Source organism: Zosterops lateralis (assembly GCF_965231275.1).
Source record: "Zosterops lateralis genome assembly, chromosome: 5".
NCBI classification, from domain to species: domain Eukaryota; kingdom Metazoa; phylum Chordata; class Aves; order Passeriformes; family Zosteropidae; genus Zosterops; species Zosterops lateralis.
Window position 1 is genome coordinate 31,897,345 of NC_139766.1, and position 21,304 is coordinate 31,918,648.

General features: G+C 37.3%; 2 protein-coding genes across 9 annotated transcripts in view; both read left to right on the forward strand.

The window, feature by feature from the left end:
- The window catches only part of SORBS2 (sorbin and SH3 domain containing 2), a 203,984-nt gene extending 188,373 nt beyond the window's left edge, over positions 1–15,611 (forward strand). For all 8 annotated transcript variants that reach the window (XM_083860950.1, XM_083860951.1, XM_083860952.1 and 5 more), the window contains 3 exons: positions 9,976–10,025; positions 12,718–12,824; positions 13,587–15,611. In XM_083860950.1, the coding sequence (XP_083717076.1) occupies positions 9,976–10,025; positions 12,718–12,824; positions 13,587–13,648 (219 nt within the window). In that variant the 3' untranslated portion in view covers positions 13,649–15,611. The remainder of the gene's footprint in view (positions 1–9,975; positions 10,026–12,717; positions 12,825–13,586) is intronic.
- Positions 1,895–5,411, forward strand: LOC310909294 (uncharacterized protein). The gene is made up of 2 exons (XM_083860969.1): positions 1,895–3,011; positions 4,207–5,411. Exons 1-2 carry the CDS (start codon positions 1,995–1,997, stop codon positions 4,348–4,350), a joined length of 1,161 nt encoding a protein of 386 aa, XP_083717095.1. The 5' UTR covers positions 1,895–1,994; the 3' UTR covers positions 4,351–5,411.
- Positions 15,612–21,304: the final 5,693 nt, after the last annotated feature.

Consider the following 21,304-nt stretch of genomic DNA (forward strand, 5'->3'; position numbering starts at 1 on the left):
ATGCTTTGACTTGGGAAGTCGAAAGTTCCATATTTTCTTATTACTTTGGCATTGTAAAAAGCTACCAAAAGATGTAATTTATAGGCACTAGTAGCCTCTGAAAATATTTCTTATTACCAAGTATTAGTTGGTTTGTGACAGTTGCTAGAACAGGTCTTGTCTGGTTTTCTAGAATGTGTCACAACAGAGAACTAGATCCTATCTCTTCTATTCCCACAAAACTGTTTAAGTAACATCAAATGCTGTAGCTGCCCACTGAGGTATTCATAAGCGAGGTCCCCTTATTGTTACAGGGATCCAGAGGTTTCTGAAGGCAAGTCAAGACTATGAGGCAGCTTAAGTGCTCCATATTCCAGAGATGCCTCCCTGTTTTCTATGGGGCAGGCTTCTCTCTAAGGTATCCTGCTAAAGCTCCATAGCCCTTGTTGAGCATAGGTGCTGCTCCAGAGCATTTATTTTTTACATCCATATTACAAAACTATCCTCCCACTACTATTAAGTTAGTTACTACTAAATTAGTCCATGAGGGAAGGAAACTGGTAGAAGCCTTCTTTTTAACATAGGATACTTCTGCAATAATCAAGTTTTTTTAAAAAAACCAAAGCCACCTTCCACTTAGACTCTTAAACAGGCATCTTTTTTCTGGATTCAGCTGTATTCAGAAATGGCAGTACCATGAAGAAGACAAATTGTCCCTGGCTACCTAGAAGAATTTCATCAGTCCTGAAGGTGTTCTAGAGTTTACTACACTTTCTGACACCACTTACCCTATTCCTTTGGAGTTTTTTACCACATATTGCTCTTTGTTGCTAAACAATTGCACTAAACTTCCCTGGCTTAATGGCAATAAAATAATTAAGCAATACAAGTTCTGAGCAAGTTTTGCTCTCCATAACTTGGCCTAATCCATCTATATCCTTAGATCTAGTACAGCTTATAGCCATGGGAAAGTAGAAATGGTGAAGTCTCAGCAGTATTATTGACCTTAAAACCACAGGTTAGAGGCCCTTGCTTAAGAGGAATGATGAGGGAAAGAGACTGAGTATTTCTGTAACAGCCTAGCTCTGCTTTAGCAGACTGCATTGTATCGATCTATAATGTTTACTTTGGTACAGAAGACTCTGTAACAAAGGTTTGTCTAACTATAATATAAAACTGTTTGCCTCAAGAAAACCCAAGGAGAAGGTAAGTAAACTAACCTCCCTATTCTGCAACATTAATGTAGACTTTTGAAATTATTTTTCTCTACTACATTAATATTAAAGTCTGTAGTAGTCCAGATAACTTAGAGGTGTACATCTAATTATTTTGGATGGTTGTAATGATGAGATCAAAATATTTTTGCTCAATTTAATTTTGAGGATTAATAGTAACAAAAATGCATTTTCAGTATTTACTGAAGCAATGGATATCTACTGATGCTGTGTACGTATGATTCACCAGTCTCTCATTCTTAGAAAAGGACGTTTCTTTTACCAGAAGGATACTTCAATCAATATTGTGTAACGGTACTCAAAGCATACTGTCGTGTACTGTGCTATCACTATTTAAGAACATTGTTGACTGCCTGTGTCCAGTTTCAACTGAATGTACCTTTCACAAATGTTGACATCATTTTGAACCATACAGGATTAATTTTGAAAAACAAATTCATTCTGCAGCTGCTCATGCCTTAATAAAAGTATGCGATGTATTAAAGATGTTTCTTAAACATTTACTCAGAAGTACTAAGAAAAAGTAGAAGTATTAACACTTTAGTAGTTAGAAATTACCTCAGTTGTTATACTTGAAAAGAAGTATTTAATGACACCTGAAGGGTACTTCTGAAAATGCTATTCTCCAAATAAGAGTAATGGTTTGGGAAATTTTCATTAATATTAATTGTATGATTTAATAACCTGTGACAGGCTCACTAACAGAGCACCATAAGTAACATAACTTCAGCAGATCAAATGCAGTTGCCTTCATGAATGTAATGATTCAGATCTCTCTTAATGTTTGACATTTATGCCCTAAGCCAGAACCTGATGGTTTCATGTTTCAAATGTCTTTCCTGCTGTTCTGATTCATGTAGTAGTGATTTCAGACACCCATGGTCACTGAAATTGTATCCTGTAATCCAGATGATGGTACAGACGTTTTTCTTTTCCAGTTTTTCATATCCTAATTCTCTGTCATGCTTATCTATTTCAATTCCCATGTTTTTCTTTTTGAAGTTGCCTTCCCAAGCACTGACCCCACTTTCCAGACAACTTTCCTCATCTTGGTCACACATTGATCAAAAGATTCTCCAGGCTGATTCTAGTGACTTGTTCTCAAGGACTGTTGGGTTTTCACCTTCAGGCATGTGCAACTTAACTTCTCCATCAGTTCCAGACAGTTTTCTTTGTGACTTAGAAGAACTCAATTTTTTGGCATTAGCAACTTCCCAAACTGCTTCCCAAGCACTCTCCCCAGGTAATAGCATTCACAACGTTAAGGATGATCACTTTATGCCAAATACAGAGGGGTTTCTCAGCTCTCCTACAGCTCCTCCTCTGTCCTTTCTTATATCTCCCTCTGTCTCATGTTCAGCCAGCTCATCTCATGACATAGCATATAACCATGTCACCAACAATACCAAGTCAGGAAAAGATAAAGATTTAGAAGGCATTATTGACCCTTTAGTTATTGAAGTACCTAGAGATTTGTCAGATATTACAAGAGAAGGTGAACATGGCACTACCCATAACATCCCTTCACCCTATGAAGAAGGTCCCTTGTCCAGTGTGCTAGCTGCAAGTGCTGAAAACGAAGAGGAAATCTGTACTGCAGAACTGTCACTTAACAGAGGGGATCAGTCAGAACCTCAAGAATCAGATTTCTCTGGAGAAGCTCAAGACACAACAGAAGAACTGACTAGACTGTATATAGAGGAGGATCTGGTACATGACAATTTAGAATTCCCTATAGCAAGTGGAGAAGATTCTGTGGATTATTATGAAGGATATACTTCACCAAATATTCATAAGGTATTTTAATTTCTGACAACCCTGACTTCTGTGTTCAGATAACTTAGTATAATTATTCTCTGCCTTGTATTTACATGTTTGTGTTGTGCACAGGCACACTTTTACATAATTGCATTTGATAAAATTGAGCTCTGAGCAAGCTTGTTTAAAAAGAAAGGTGTCTCTGGCCTTGGCAGAGAGGTTGGAACTAGATGATCTTTAAGGTCCCTTCCCACCCAAACCATTCTATGAGTCTGTGATTAAAAATTGTCAGCATTAGTGGACAGTCCCTTCTCAGAAGCAGGCATATGCATCATTGTAAATTCTATGATGTATCAATTGTGTTGGTGCTTTCCCTCCTGTCCTTGTTTGCCAAGGAGCTTCTGATGTGAAAAGCCAGTGAACCTCACCAGCCCATTTTGCGCTGCCCCTTTTGAGAGAGAGGCCCCAGCAAGCAAATGCTGTCAACAGCCTCCAGAGGGAGGAACACGTGTCTCCTGAAGAGCCTCTGTGGTTTGTGCTTCGCATATGTCACTTCACCATCTGATGTATTTATAGGAGGCTCTGTTATGAGGATCTGACTAACAGTAACAGATCAGATTATGTTTGGCAGTTAGACAAATGCTTCCTCCTGGAGCCCTCCCCAGTTCCTCTTTGGGACAGTACATCACTGAACTATCCCAAATGTGTGCTGACCATTAAATGCCACAATATAACTATACAGTTTGTGTGATTTCCAGGCATAGATCTTTTTTCTGCCCAGCACTTACTTCAACAGACTATTCAGATAGTTGCTTTGACTGTCAACATGCAAGTCAGGTGCTTAGGACAGTATGTTTTAGGCCAAATGTTAAACTATTTAATTACATTTTGCAGGCTACCTCTACCCTTAAATGACTTGAAAAAACTTAAGAATAGAGGTGAAATCCATGGCCACAAATGGCAACTTTTTAATGCCTTCTGAGGCAAGAAATTTCTTCCAGAAAAGTAGATGACTAATAATAAGACTAGCATGAGATTTGTGATTTTTTGCCTTAGTTATATGTCTCCTTACTGAGCATTCTACATCCTTCAGCTTATTTTGTAATATGGTGTTATAGCACAGCTACTTCTCGTAGTTCCTAAACCTTTGAACCAGCTCTGCTTTCTGCTGGGACATCAGGAGACTGATCCTCTTTTCCATCTTTCTTCTGCTCTTCCATTTCCCTCTGCCAAGGCACCTACTTCCCACTCCGTTCCTCCAATGTCCCTGTCTACTGCTTCCCTCTCACCTCCTCTCCTCTCTAAACCCTTACATCAGCAGGAGAAAGACTCACTACAATTAAAGGTAACTGCACCTCTTGGATATGGATTGTTGTAAATCTTCGTGTCTATTAAATAACTGCAAGGCTAACACTGAGTTTGATCTTCTCAGCTGTACTGCTTTCTCTACTAATATTAAATAACATAAGAAATGGAGGATTGAATGGCCTTTTTCAAATGAAACACAAGGTAAAACTATAACCATTATGATACAATTAAATAGTTGAAGCAGACACCAATGATAGGAAAGCAGAAAGCCTTCAACTCAATTTCAGGTCTATACCGGGAGAGCAATGTAACTGAGTTAATTGAATGAAACTGAACTCTATTCAACTATGCAGAAACTAGATAAGATTTGTGTTTCTGTTTCCAATTTCAGTCCAAAGCCTGGGAGAAAAGTCATAAATTTCACAGAAAAGCACTACTGCAGAGGGTCATGTTCTAAATATCAGTTCTGTTAGTCAAGAACTGGACAAAGATCATTCCCTCTTCAGGACTACAGTTTGTGTCAGCATTGAAGCTCTGTGGCAAAAAAATTAAAACTTGCTCTAGAAAGACAAAGTCAATTTGCAGTGCTAACTTCCAGAAAATTCATCTGCTCATGAAAAGGAGAAAAAGTCATGTAAAGAGAAATTATCCTAGAAAAGTGATCATTGCATCATTACATCTGTGTCATAAATACCCTCCTTCTTTTTTTTTTTTTCTTCTTTTTTTTTTCTTAAGATCACCCCATTTTACAGTGTGCATCCATAGAAAACACAGACATAATGCACTTAAAGAAGTCTTAAGATCAACAGATCTGCTGGCTTTTTTCTGAAGTAGGGAAGACACATAAGGCTTCTTTCCAAGGCATAAATCTGTCATGAGCTTAGGTTTGTTCCACCTCAAAGAAGGGGTAAAACAGAGTACTGCACATGTTGCTGCAACTTTTAATAAGTTAGCAGTCAGCAGAGTGCTTTTGGTGCTTTTGCTTAGCCTAACCAGAAAAATTAAGAACATTCCTCATCTACACTGAAATTCTTTTCAGGTGACCTTTATATTCTTTGCTCTTCTTTGAGCAAAAGGAGAAAATAAAAGCTGAAAATAAATAGAAGGAATATATGTTCTTGAAACTGTATACTTCAGTAACTTTTGTTAATTTAACAATACATACATACGTATGTATACATATATATATATGTGACATATATATATATATGTGTGTGTGATATGTGGCTTGAAACTAAATGGAATACAAGGAGCTATTGGGTGGGAAGTGTCACTTTGCACTCTGTTGGTGGGAGGGATATGTCCTCCAAAAGAAGTCTGAAGACACATCCTGAGGACAGATGCTGGCATTTTTCTGCCTCCTTGGCCTCTCTTGGTATCTCTTTTTGTTCTTCTTATTCACCCCTCTCCCAAGAGGGGGCTGGTTTTTTGTTTAGTCACGTTCTACTGACAGTCACAAATACCTAAGGAAAGGTTTCCAGTATAGCACTCTACTCTCCTCATATTCCACCCCAACTCACCCCTGCCCATGAGATTTCACATTTGCTGCACACATACCCCTTAAGGACTGAATTCTGACAAACATGAAGCTGATTTGTAGTGATGTTAAGAAATTGAGGATATTTTCATGAAGTACTTAACACCAAGTATTTACCTGCTTTCTAAATGCAAATCTAATTGGTGTGTTCTGTTTAACAACAAGGAATTACATTTTCCATAGGTATTTCTAAGGTAGCATTTCTGCTCTTGAGCTCTTCTGTGTTATTATCTGAGCTACTTCAGGGGGTATACATGCAATGACTGTTACAACTGCATATACTATACATGATTCATCTTTTAATTGTAACATGTAAGGGCATGTACCAAGGAGGAAACCCTTGGAAAAAAAAGATACAGTGGTAGCAAGGAAAATACTGTATACTAATAGTACCCTGCCTTCTACCTGTAACAGCTGCTTTTTGTTATCAGGAAAAGCATGTCTGATTTGCATGTATAAATGAAGCAACAAAAATCCCACGATGCTTCATTCTTAAACTCTCACTTGACAAAGTTTTTGTGGTTCTTCTAGGCTAATTTAAAGAGGGAGATATTTGTTATGGGTAAACCTCCTCGTAGCCCAGTGATGACTACGAGATCCTGCAGCTCACCTGTCAGAGGTCACAGCTATTCACACAGGGTATGGTACTGGATGCCCAGTGTGCAATAACAGCTTTTCCATGGACAAGGAGCTCAGTGTCTAGTCTTTCAGTATTTTGCTTTTACCCAAGTGTCTCAATACTGTTGGTATGCTGTGTTTTCTTCCTGTTGTGCTTCTGTGCCATGACTGAGCAAAGGCAACGGATCTGAGTGTGCCTGAACTTTTTATATAAATCCATTAGTGTACTGTATCTCTGCAGTACTGCATGGTATTTCCAGTGCTACAAGGTGTTTATATTTAGTCTATTTCTTTATAGTTAATCTAGTTTTATTAAAATTACTCCTCTCTTTCAAAGCATTTTTAGTTTATTAAAATTACAGCTTCTAAGAGTGAAAAAATTATTCTCCACTACATGTATACAGGCTTTTGCATGTATACAGACTGAATTTTTGCTTTTGAATCCATGTTCTTCTTTTCAAAATGTTTCACTTCTTCTGTATTTTTTCACTCAATACTGTCCTGTTTATCCAAGCATTCCAGATTTTAATACTCTTTAACCTTTCACTTCTTATCTGTAACATAACCATAACACAATTCTAATATTTTTCACCCAGCCAGAAAGTCAGGTTATTTAGTGTTTGCATGGATTTTGCTGGAAAAGGTAATCTACATTATGAAAAAGGGAAAAAAAAAAGTCAAACAAACACAAAAACTCAAACTGTATGAGAATGAGAATTTCTGGCTTATGTTTTACTTTCAGTTTAATTGTCGTTTGCATTGGTTTCTTAACATTTAGGTCTTAAAACTGGTAATGGGATTAATTGTTTTCCATGCTGTTGCTGCTGATTTTAGATGATTTTCTTTATGATGTCTCCTTTTTTAAAATCTGAATCTTAGCTTAAGATATGCAGTGTCATGTAACTTGAAAAGTCTTAGCTTTTTGGCAGGCCTCTGTTTCCAGGTATTGTGGGGACAGTGCTTTCCTCATTAATGAAGAAAGACAGTTCAGTCCTAGGAGGGGCCAGGATTCTTGTAGTATCAGACAAACACCATCTCACAGACAGTCCGACTAGGAATGACAGCTGTAAAAAGGGGATTAACCTCTACTTTAATTTTGCATATTACTCCAAATGAATGACATGTAACCAGTATATTAAGAGGAGTATATTGGTTAATGTGTAGTGCATTTATGACTTTATTCCAAAAGGATAAGAGCACATACCATGCACCTAATTTGCATGCTCAGGACTCTACGGAACTTTTATATGCAAGTGCAATATCAACCATGCATGAAAATCAGGCATACAACTGGGACCATTGACTTGACTGTACACTCCTTAAATGTTCTTGGGATTAGGTCCTGCAATATTTCCCAGGAAATATGATAGTCTAATAAACTGAAGTGCAGTTGAAGACTAGGAATCTTTGTAACAGTCCCCTGTCTAGCCTATGCAACTGTATGTAGGAATGAGAGCTTAGGGAAAGAAAACAGGGAGAAAGCTTTTGGATGTCAGCTGGGGTATTATTGTGGAATGCATCCAAATAGAGAGCAATCAACAAGGTCCCCCTGTTCAGACATACCACCAATAACTTCATCCTATTTCTCCAAGGTTTTAATTTTGTCACAAGACTGTTTTCTCTGCAGCAATAACATAGAGTTGAAAATCATAAGTCACTTTGATTCTTGTCTATTTCTACAGTATTTAATTAGCAATATAACCTTTTATGAAGCATATGCAGAAAAAGAAGGTAATACTAACCTACCCATTTTTTTTTTCCTGGCTTGGTATTATGTTCAAGGCATTAAATCATTTGTAGCATTGTTTAGTACTTTTACTTCCATTGTTTATAGGAGAAGTCCTTAACCTCAGTTGAGTTCTTTTGCATCTCTGACTATCTTTGGCATTCAGCTCAGTTACAGACCTGATGAAAGATTAGCAGCAAATCAGGTCAGATTCCAGTCTAAATACAAAGCATTATGACTATTCTCCTCTTCCTTGACAAGCCAGCCTTTGAAGGAGGTTTACTGAGAACTTTGTAATTTGCAATCTTTACTGTTTATTCTTTGGTAAAAATTATCCATCTTTCTTGTACACTGGTAGAGGAGAGTTAAGTGAGGGAAAGAAGACAGTAATGAGTATAAACTTTTTTTTTTTTTTTTTTAACTTTGAAAATCTCTTTCCCACCTAGAATTCAATAATATGAATTTTTAAAAAAAGTCTGTGATCTACCTGCCTGCATATTTAGGCACCTTTTAGAAGTTATACTCTATAGACTGTAAAGTACAGACTGTTGACAATATTTTCTCCACATATACATAAAAACTGCTGAAAATAAATTTAATTAATTTCATCTGGAGATGCTGAGAGAGAAAAGAGGAGGGGGAAACCTAAAAAACTGTATCCTGTGTTTTTTCATTCAATTTTTGCCATCAGCCTGTGGATTGTTTACTGCTGCTTTCTCTCTTTGAAGACTTCAAGAATGATAAAAGACTGACTGAAATAGTCAAACCAAGAGAGAACCAAGAGAAGGGCAATAAGACAAAATCCATGGTTTAAGATCAGGTTGCAGTTTACTCAATTCGTGAAAGAAAGTGCTTTGAGCAGTATTTGATATCCACACTCACAATACAGATATGGTTCCCAGACTTGTCTCTACAGCTGACCAGAGGGCATCCTGATTCAACAGAGAATATGATCCCTGCTCATATCAAGAGCTTTCCCAAGCAGCTGCTCCTGCACTTTCTGGCCCCAGCCAGATTCTAATCAGTATAAGTCACTGACTTTCTAAACAGGATATAGTTTCTCTAGAAAGTTAGTATTTTTCATTTCCATTGCATCCAGATATATTGAATATTATTGCTCAGTAATGCTCCATTAAGAAGGAACATAGTTCCTTTCAAAAAGCTTTGCACTGGAAATACAGACTACTTTTTTTCTGTTGAAGTGCTGTTATATTCACACAATTAAATGTATTCTTTCAATAAATGTTTCTGCTCTTTGCCTCCCAACAGCCCGCATGGCTTGAGATGAAACAGAATTAGTTAAAGCATAGCATGTTATGCCTGCCAAGTTAGCACTCTGTATGTGTAATGTAAATTGGTATGTTATTCGTCTGTGGATATTCTAGATTCTGCCATTATGTATAGGAGATTTTATTTCTGCTTATCTAAAAATATATTTCATCCAAAGAATGTATGATATTCATCAGTTGCATCTGATTTTTCTAATGTTATTTCTGTTTCACAGTGAAGAGGCAGCAGGGTTCTACTCCAGCTTTGTACTGTAATATAAATAGAATGGACTGTTAATGAAGTTCACAGTTTTGTTTAGTTTTTATTATGGCCTCCAAAAATCAGGTCTTTAAATGTGCCAAGATTCAGTTGTTTGTCATGTCTCTTAAGAATTTATTCTGAGTTGCAAGGGGGGCAGAATGGGCCATGCTTTTACACAAGGTAGAATATGAACTCTTAGCAACTATGTGTTACACCCCTATCCAACTATCTATTTGGACCTTAAACTGCAAATCTTTATTACATTTCAAATCATTTCATTTCAGCCACAGCGCCCTGTGCTTTCTCATGAAAATATACACAGTGGGGGGGAACCGTAAGTATCATTCTTGTCTACTAAACCAAAACCTAACATTGAAGCAACAGCCAGCACACCATCAGATAATTTTTTAACTTGCCAAGTGCAATTATGAAGAGATTTCACAGATTTATAGATAACTGCATGATGTAGGAAGATATCCAAGAAAGTCCCAGAGGACAAAGCCTTATTTGTTTAATTTTACATTCAGTGCAGCCAGACATGGCAACTTAACAGTTCTCCATTGTCTGTACTTACAGAAGAGATTTTGACTATTTTTATTCTCTCCATTTTTACATCTCAGCAAAATGACAAATACAGATTCAACATTGATGCAACTGATCTGCTTTACTGACTTGATATAATTATTCAGAAACAGTTCTGGATGTGAATAGAGAGAAGAAAAGTACCTTGATAATGTTGATCACAGAAACACAGACTCACACTTTTTGTTGTGATTTACAAGTGCAATTCAAATACGAGATACAAGAAAAGCTTTTCTGAAAACTGGAGAAGAACCTAGAACTCAAGTCTTATTCTGAGAAACATTTTAAGTGCTTGGGATATTTCAGTACTGACTGTTAAAATGCAAGTTCAGAGCAAGATTGTCTTGAGATTCCCCCCCCCCCAACCCCTGGCCCTGCACTCGGATCCTACTTCAGTGATCACTGAAACCAGCAGCCATTCCTCCTTTAGCATCAGAGCGCTTCAGCATATGCCCTATTACATCATTTTTCATTAAATGCACCTAAGGGTTATTGTGTAAAAATATTTGTAAGTTTTTCTTAGTCATTTCAAGATTGAGAAGAGAGGCAAAAAGTTACCAAATAGCTATACCACAGATATATAATTAGATTTGGATATTTAATCTCACTAAAACCACAACTACCTGTTGGTATTGTTGAGCATACTGGAGCACCTAACTCAGTTTTGAAAGCAATAGTTGTCTAATTCATTTTGTTCAATATAGCATAAGTAGTTCATGACTAAAGCTATTGATTCCTAAAATTAAAAATAGAAATATATTTAAATTGCCAACTAACCATTCTTTCTCTTGAATATGTTTTCTGTCAGTATTGTAAATGCTATCAGAGTTTTCATACTTATGAAAGTCTTAGATTAGCATAGGGAGAATGAAATTACTACAAAGGAGTTTTTTAAATGGATTATCTAGAAATTACTAAGATTCAATTTCTAAAGTTCGAAGAGAGCTCATTGGGAAGTTGCTGTTACTGTACTTGAGTAAGTAACTGGTTTGAATCCTATTCATTCCACATTGCATCTGCAAATCCTATCCCCTTGGAAGCTGCATTTAATTATTTTTTGGAATATCACCATAGCTCTGCTTTCCTGGAATGATGATAAGCATAACCGAAAATATTATTGCCACTTAGTTTTTTGCACAGATTGTTCTTACTCCTGCTACACAAATTACCAAAGGTAATTGCTTAAAAAGACAGTCTCTTTCCATTTTGTTAGTGTAATTAAAATATAAAAAGAGACTTTTGGGGCTTGGGAAGATGACTACCAGTGTTGAAAAATTAAGTGATTTTTTTTTTCTGAGACCATTTTCTTCTTTTCTAATCTCTGAACCAGCAATGTGAAAAATAACTGTAGTTTACTCAAAATAATCATCATCAAACTAAACCTAGTGTTAGTTTCTATATAGGATTTTCAAATTGGACTTTCAGGAGCAGGAATTTTTTACTAAAGTAAATATCTTATTTAAGCCACGAAAACTTAGCCAGAATGATAAACATATCAAAGAGCAAGCTATCTTGTTTGTACTGGGGAAAGTATAATAATGGTATTAGAGTTTAAAACTCAGTGAACTTTTTTAAGAGAAGAGAATGGATACAATTATGTTTTGCTTCAGTAATCTGAAATTAAAATTATATCCTTTTCCCAATTTCTGCAGTTGTACCCTGCAGGACTCACAGGCTTGTGCAACAATCTTCCTGTGGGCTTCACTTCCCCTTGTGAGAGTTTATTTTTTCGATTCAAAAAACTTTAATTAAAGGCTGGCAAGGAATGAAATACAGTGCATTTAGTAATTACACACCTCTTGCCATTTATCCACCTTACATCCTGCAATCTGCAGCCCTGGCCAGGTGTAGAAGCACAGCTCAGGGTTTGAATATTGTTTGAGTTTCCATCTGCATATCCTCTGATTTGATTCAGGCCTCTCCCTCACTCTCAGGGATAGATGGCTTACCTGTGTAGTCACTGAAGAGCCCAGGGAGCTGCCCCAGCCAGTGACAATGCCTGAGAGCTGCTGTTCTGGGTGCCCTCTCTTGTGCTGTTACTGCCTTCTCAGAGCTGAAAGGCAGAACCACCGTGTTAGGTGCTGATCATGGAAGGTTACAGGGCTAGCACATCTAGACTCTCCTTTAGAAATCCTGTTTGGTGACTAAACCATAAAATAACACTAAAATGTAAAAAAGAAAATCTGTTTCTGAAACAACTGGTTGAGGAGCTATCAGGCTTGCCTTTAAACCCAGTCTTTAGTGTTTCATGAGTTACCTTTCTAATGAAGGTTTTATTTGCTATAAATTCCTAACTCTCAAATCCACCAAGCAAAAAAAAAAAAGTTTTTCCCCTCTATTTGCAAGAAGTGCTTCTTCTTAATGTTTAAATCAGATCCTTAACATGAACAAAAGTGCAAGGAACTCTTACTTCTTTTTAAAATGCATCATTTGTCCTATTTAAGGTTTCAGGCTCTATATAACTATACTCCTAGGAATGAAGATGAATTGGAGCTCAGAGAGGGAGATGTCATTGATGTGATGGAAAAATGTGATGATGGATGGTTTGTGGGTATGTTTTAATTTGGTTGCTTTCTTCTTTTTTTTCCCCCTGACCTGAGCTGCCCTTTTTGTGTAGTGTCTTTTAAACACCTTGATTTTTTGGCATTTGGTGTAATAAGCTTGAACCTGGCTTTATCAGGAGAAATCCCAAACCAAATCCACTAAATTTAGCAGGTGGTTTTGCACTCTTGTCTTTTAAAAATGATAGATGCAAATTGACACACACCTCTGGATTGTTGTACAGCATTGCTGTCATTTGTGACACAGAATGGACTATGTATTATTTCTCTCTTTATAAATGCCAGGTAACTTAAAACCTTCTCACATGAATACATCTACAGTGTTGACCACTTGTGAATCCCAAGTATTACTGAACAAATGGCAATTTCATAACCAGGCCTAGATACAGTGGCTTAATCATTTCATAAACCCTCATGCACACAGCAGCTAACTAAATCATCTGACAAATCATTAATATTTTTAAAATTCACATTATTTAGACATTATGTTGTTGAAGTTAATTTATTTCTATGTACCAAGAATTCTAGCACAGCTTTTAATCAAGCCCTACAATTTAATCAAAGATGCCTCTTCATTTGTATTTTTCTTCATGCAGTTACATTTTGTTAAACCTCACAAATAAACTTATATAGCATAAGGAACTGTAGATCATTCTGTTTGTGCAATATTAAACATAAAAATTTTAAGGCCATGCTTACATAGTGATTTTCTGTTGTTATTCCCATCTTTCATCTATTGCTTCTAATTTCAGGAACCTCAAGAAGAACCAAATTCTTTGGTACTTTCCCTGGAAACTATGTCAAGAGGCTGTGAAATTTTTTTTCTACTTATTTATGCTGCATCTCTGCAACACATCTGCATAAAGTTGCTAGAAAACATGCTACGCTGGCCTTCTGTTTTCTTGCTTGCAGTCTCAAATAGAGGCCATCTAGTTCATCCTCATCCCATCCACCCGCCAAACCGTTCCAGCAGTGTTACAGCAACGACCACAGTGTGAATAACTAAGCTTTCCTGAGACAACAGGAATCATTTCAAGGTTTAAATACTCCCTGCTTTAAAGTCTTTTCATGTGAAACACAATAGGAAAAGCCTGATCACAGGTACACAGATGAGTTGCCGTGGGGGGTGAGGGGAAAGGGGGAAAAAATTATTCTTGGTTTGAACATTAGTGGTACTACCATAAAGTCTGGAGGGATTGTTTTAGCATGCATGTAATTCAGAGGAAAGTTGCTGTTTACTATCTTTTAAAAAATTTATTTTACACATTCTTATTAGCTTGGCAGCATTTGTTGCTTCCACATTGTTGTGTCACGGGTTTGCCTATTGTACTGGTTTACAATGTATGACAAACTTTAATATAGATTTTTTTTGCCTGCACTTGTATGCTGCAACAAATGCACAGTGATTGTAAAATCTCAAGCAAGCAAGGTGAAAAATGGAAGAACTGCAAGCATTCTGAACGGGTGCAATGGTATTGGCTAAATCTTTTTTCTTTTTTTCCCTAATGAGAAACTGTAGTGAACCTGTAGTGTTTTCTGTTAAAAGGTAAGAAGTGCAAAAGACACAAAGACTTGGGAAAGAGGATTTAAGGACGAGCAAGACAATGCTGTAAGCATAGACAATAGTAACCTGCTATTGATGTCTGATATTAAATGGTTGTAATCAAAATGTTGTAATAGTAAGCAACATGAAGTGTAAAGAGGTTAGTGTTTTTACTTATCAGGAAATTAAAGAAGCAGGAAAGTAAACAGTGTTAGTGCAAAGGGTTGTTGGGTTTTGTTTTTTTTCTTTCCTAACATAGCCACCTGAAAAATATTCACAAGCATCATGTACTGATTTATTTCACTATATATGTGTATGTATGTTAATGAAACCCAAGTTACACATTCTTTTTAGGAATTTAGACAGAAAAAAAGTCACAAGTATTAAAACCAATATATTTTAGAGGTGTTGGGTTTTGGTTTTATGTCTGAATGAACAAGTGTTTGAAAACACATTTTCTGTCAGCAAAGGTAAGCATAAATAGCAAATGAAATTAAGGCACAGGATGATGATGACTACGTCTTTATAAAAATAAAAATTTGGATTTGGTTTCTTTGGCACCTTATAGATGGCAAAAGCTTCTGTTGCATTTTTCATGGGTAAAGGATCAAAATTATCAAAATGTATGTAGTCTCTGTAGCATTTTGTACATAATTTTGCTTTTTTGTACAGAGCCATTTGGTTGTTGATTTTTAAAAAATTAAGTTTCTTTTTTTGCCCTCTTCACATACGGAACATTTCAATGTGTTTTTCTTTTCTTGCTGTTTACCATAAGCACATCTGGATAGTGCAATTCTGTAAGATAGCATTTTATGCAAAATTTTATTAATTAAAATATGGTTTACCAGCCAAATCTAAATGTACATATGTCTTTATTACTGAGAAAGGTCATTAAGGCAAAGGTAAAGAAACATCTTTGTGCAGCATACCTTTATTATTGCAGATTTCATGGCAAAAGCTTTATATTCAAAGGCTTTCAATTTTAAACTAGATCTGCATGCAGCTTTGCTGTGAGATTAATACTATCTTTGATGCCATTTATGATTGAGGACTTAAATATCTGTTGCCTGTGATATTTAAAAAGTACTGTTTCTACTCTGTATCTGATTTTAGAAAAATGCAGGTTTTTCATACCTGGCTTTCAGGTAACTGACTTTGAATTCCTACAAGCAAAAGGTCTCTGTGGTTTTTTTTCTTGAATAGACTTCTAATAAATTTTGCTTGGAGTACAAAACTGTTTCCCCCATCATTTCTCCAAATACAAGGAACTTACCACTTAAGTATTGCAAAGTACTTAACTCTTCATGCTTATATGCAAATAGTTACACTTTGTACTTACACACACACCCCCTCCACACCCTCCCATCAAGCCTACACATATATGGGCCACTAGCATTGCCCACAGCTCTCACTTGGTCCCTTCTGTGTCATGCCTGAAACACCTGAATGCAAAAGCAACATTATGGACTTTCTGTATAGAGTGTGCCAATTTGAGATGATTCTTCTCTTGCCAGAACCACCCTTCACACAGAAACTCAAAGGTAAAACACACAATGTATAAACCCTTTATACATGTCAAACGTTCCTACATCCTAGTCTTTTAACAAAAGCAAAATGAGAACTCTCACATTAAATGACAGCATAGGAACAAGAATTAAGGAAAACACTGGTTTCTGGGGAACATTTTACACTTGGGACATCTCTGCCTGGCAAGAAACAACTGTCAAAAAAAACCATCTACAAGAAGCAAAGCAGGTTCTAGATTTTGGGCAGGGGGGTGTGTTTTGTTTTTTGTTGAATTTTTTTTCACTGCCTGGTAGCACAGATACTACTGGCACCTCAAAGTAGCTCTTTGATCCTTCTTCACCATGCCACCCTGGCCATTCCTGCCAGGCTGCTTCTTCCCAAATGCTGTGCATGGTATGCTTCTACCACTAAAGAATCCAGTACAACAGCAACCTGCATTTGGATAGGAATAATCCATTTCCTCAAGTCTGATTTATGCTGTTTCATCTTCACAATCACTGGGCTGGAAAATGCAAACCCACCAACATCTTTAAATAAATTAAGAACATGTAGCTGAAAGTGGTATCTGTCTACAGGGAGGTTAAGACCAGGGACTGCTGTTAAAACTTCAGCAGAAACTCCTTTGTCAATATAAGCACTGTAAGTGCTGGGAGTGCTTTCAGTCTGGACAAGGCCTAATTTTAGTCAGTATGACTGAAGCAACCATTCCCTTCCTCTGCTGATTTAGCTTAAACCCACCACATGTGTATCTTCTCACAGCCCAAAAACCAAATGCTGGCATATGCAGTCAAACATTGTGTGGTTTCCCCTTTCTGTTTGCTGGGTGACCCAGCTGGGTGGGATTCAGGACATCACTGAAGTACTGCTTTATGCCAGAAACCTGTGAGAACTGTCAGAAACAGGTAGTACTTTAGTGCTTTAACAGTCTTCTATAAAAATTAGCCTAATAACACCAGCTGGGTAGTGCAGTCTCACTAATATAAAGAAACTCGAGATAGTTAAGGGTCTGAGTGGTTAAGGGGTGAAACAGTATCCTCTGCTAATTGCAGAGTGAATGAAAAAGGGGAAAATATTTGCCATTGTAATGAGAATAGTAAGCCATTGACACTGCAGGAGAAGATGGTAGTCTTAATGTTTTAGTCAAAAAGTAGAGAAATATTTAAGTATATCCAGGTAACATATTCAATTCTGCTAAGTCTGCTGAAATCCCAAATATACTATTTAAGGAACAATCTAAAGAATTTTTTGAGTTTCCTTGGATAGGCCCCTATAAAACCACGAGGGACAACCCACACGAGTAGGTGATGTTTTGTCCTAAAATCCAGAGCAAGAGAGATCTGGTAAATTAGAGGCCAGCCAGTTTAATATCTAGGAGAAGATGAGAACAGATCAATTAAAAGCCTCAGGTATTCACTAATTTTTCTGGGAAATTGTGTATCAAACCAAATTCCTTTTCTCTTGTCAGCGTATGCAGCATGCTTCTTGATTTCTGTCAGGATTTGCTTTTAATGCTATGAGTTGGCAGCTGGATTTGCAGACTAAGTCAGTGCCAGTGCAATAAAATCAAGTCTGTTGCAGAGTTGCACTACATTACAGACAAACAGGTAACATAACCACAGCATCCCTAAAAACCAGTTGATCTCAGTCCCTACCCTGCAGCGAGTATATTTGCTGTCAAGGCAAAGGCTTCCTAAAGCAAGAAAGGCCATAACACACCAACAAGCCAGGGAGACTAATGCATAAGCAGTTCAGGGTAGTGATCTATATCCCAAACTAAGCAAAGGGTCACCCTAGCAGGTCTCACATTCTGTCACCCATGCCAAAGCAAAGCATGGTGTCATTCTGCAATGCCTGGTATTTACTAGTTGCCTTTTAAATGCTGATATACAGAACCCGGACAGGAACACGAGGTGCTTCCTGTGCATTTGAAAAAGCAGTACATGAGCCCATGGGAAGCTGGAAATATGAAGTCAGTAGCTCTAGAAAGACCTTGGGTCATTGCTAATTATAGTCCCTTACAACACTAATAGTTAGAGGGTGAAACCCTGTCTTTGCTCCTGTTAACAGCTAACTCCTTTGAAGTCAACAGATCCCACATTACTGGTAATAATTTCTGTGTTAACATGAAACTAAAATTGCACAAGAAAGAAGCACTAGAACAACTGAATGTCCAGTTTGGGTTGGTTTTATTACATTGAAAAGTATGAGTGTACACAGAGACAAGAATCCACTTCTTTAACTGTTCCTCCAACACAGCAGAGCAGATAGTTCTCTTTTTTAAGTACTTAACTGACCATTTAGCTTAAAAAACAATTCTTTTATCCATCAGAATCCCTCGTTACAACCAGCAAATACCAATCAGACCAATACCTGAATCCATCTGTTTCACAGGGCAGGGAACTGCCAGACCAACACAATGGAAATGGGTACCTTACCCATATACAGTAAATAGGGATGCTGAATTTAATAACACTTTCTTCTGCAACTTTGTTGATAATCAATCAAAATCATGCCATTTACTTAACCAAATTCAAAAATTGCCAATTTACTTTTAAACTGCCTGTTATGGCCAGATAATTAAGTTCCCAAGTCCTAGCTAAAGATTCCCTAATAAAATCTAATGTTCTCATCCACATAGTGAAGTCATGTTCCTTTGAAAATTAAAAATACAGATGCAGAGTATCTATGCAGAATATGGCAGAAATCCACTGAAACAAAATAGTGAATGAATTCCTGTTTGCACTTCCCTGAGTCAGAAACTAATTAGGCCAAAGAAAGTAATACTGGTGACTGCTAGGCTCTCATTTATGGGTTTTGTATCACCTCTGAAACATTAAAAAAAAAAAAAAAAAAAAAAAAAAAAAAAAAAAAAACCTAACACTTTTAGTTAACATGTGATGATGAAACCAGGGAAGAACCTGAACAATGCTGCAGGTGCAACTTCGAGTGCAAATGTGCTGTAAATAGTTACACTGTGCAGCTGCACCGAGGATTCCCAGCTCCTGTTTCATTTGCATCAGTGAGAATCCCATATATAATGTATTAAGAAATATGCCTTTTGATATTTAGATTTTGTTTCCTCAGGGGTCACAAAGGAGCAAAGTTTTGTAGTAACAGATTGTTTTATACCACAAAAAAGTAGAAAGCATTGTTACTAAAATAGCTTTAATGCCTATAACAACTATCCCATACCAATTTTTTGAGCCACCTTTGTATTATGATGTCACATCTAATTACAAATCAGGAGCACAGAGGGTTCTACTGTATCAGAATGGCATTACATCACAAGTGACATGAGGGCAGGGAGGGGGGGAAGTGTTGACTGACAGCACGAAATGTGTTGCTATCCTCAGTACAGACACTCACATCTCAACAATTCATGTTTCTTGCTGCCAACACAAATAAAAATCTTGGAAGCCATTATTTCATCACCCACATAAACAAATAGCAAAATAATCCTCCTACATTTTCCATCCATCAGATAAATCAGTAAACCACTTTAAAAACATCCCAAGAATAATGTAATTATTTATGTCTACAAATGAAGCATTACCAGAGAGTTACAAGCAGTGCCTCTTGATATGTCTCTCCAAAAGGAGGGGTTTCACTTCTCTCTCACAAGCCAGTGTTTCCTTTTGCAAGAGAGGGCGTAGTGTTCACCTGTGTCCACTTTTGGGAGCTGAGCTCTTAGCTCCAAGTGACTGAAAGACTAATTTGCTATTTAAGTATCTTAAAGGATCTGGTCCTTTAAGATTGTTTAGGCCATCTTACATTAGTATAAAATGGAGACCTTCTACAAGTGCCACTTAAGGACCAAAATAAAAAACTGCTCTATTAAAATAATCAAGCCTTCAGCCATTTGCACTGAGATTCTTTCCCTCACCCCTGAGTTAAGTATACAAGTGAAACCAGCACTGCAGATGGGGAACACTGAGGAGCCTGAACATGTCGTTCTAAGTGGGTCATCGCACTGCTTCTGTCACTGTGATTTGCTAGATAAACCCCAAGCATGCAACGACCCAACTCATGCTTCCCTGGGTTGGTGCTCCGAGCTGTAATGTGAAACATGTACAAATACCAACTGGTTTAATACCCACCAGAGGCTTTTCTTACACTACCACAGATTCATCTGTTATAGATAGGGGGGTTTTTCACATGTAACTGGAAGTATTTGAACAGGTGAGAATGAGCCCTTCCCTCCTTACGCCATAAAAGAGGACAAATGAATGTGCCCAGTACGTCTGGGGTAGTAGAGAGCAATATTTATATGCCATGGAAGAGTTCAAGGACCTATTTATAGATTCATTTCAACTGCTCCTGCAGCCAACTCTGAGGTACAAGACATAAAGCAGCACCACACGAGACAATCTGAAGCAGAAAGTATGAAAGTCATATGCCATCAAAACCAAAGGGAAACTCCCAGGATACACAAAAACCCCCTCTGCTAGCCACCATAGTCACATTCTGAAACAAGCATACTGCTACATAGCCATGCAAAATTTTTGTACCTACCATTTCAGTCAAAAGGAGTTTTAAAGAAGAGTGGTCAAAGAAAGAAATTGGCCCAAACCTACAGCAACATCAGATAACAATTTCAGACCATCACAGCTTTAATTACAAAACTTCTGAGGTTTAAGCTGTTACAGAAAATTGACTTTTCATTCAGTTGCACACAAATTCTGTGCACAGGATCCTGAAATTACTGCTAACTATCCAAACTTTCTCCATTCTTGGCAACACACACTTCCTTTGTTTATCTGTATCATTGCAGGGTCACAAACAATGAGACAAGAATCCTCAAGGCAGAAAACCTGCAACTTATTTGTACAGCATTCATGCTAACATGTCCTTGGTCCTCTAAGGTCTTAACCATTAGGTCTTAATGCAGGGGGGAAAGTACCACTAAACTAAAATAAATTGTGTCACTTATAGACATACATTCACAGGTACATCCTGTACCTCAGATACAGAAATACTAGATGCTTCAACCTCCTCCTCCTCCTCCAACAAACAAACAAACAAAACAAACAAACAAACGAACAAACAAAAAAACCCACCAAAATCAGAGAGATGGGGTGGCTACTAGTGAAGAAAGAGCAATGTAATTGGGACATCAGAGGCAGACAAAACCAGGGAGAGCTGTTTCAGCCCCTAGAAACAGGATACCTGGCCACGTTATGGAGCCAGCCTTAACAGCCTTCTTCCTTCACTACACACATCCTGTGCTTCCATGAATGATAGTTCCCCAGGAAAGTCTTAGAAAGGTAACTATTACAGTCAAACCAGACTAAAAAGAGACAGGGGAAGGTAAAAACAGCTACAGCAAGCCCAAAGAAATCCTTCAGCCTCTATGGGCCTGCCCACCCTCAAGGGTGTGGTTTTAAGTCCAGCTGGAAATTT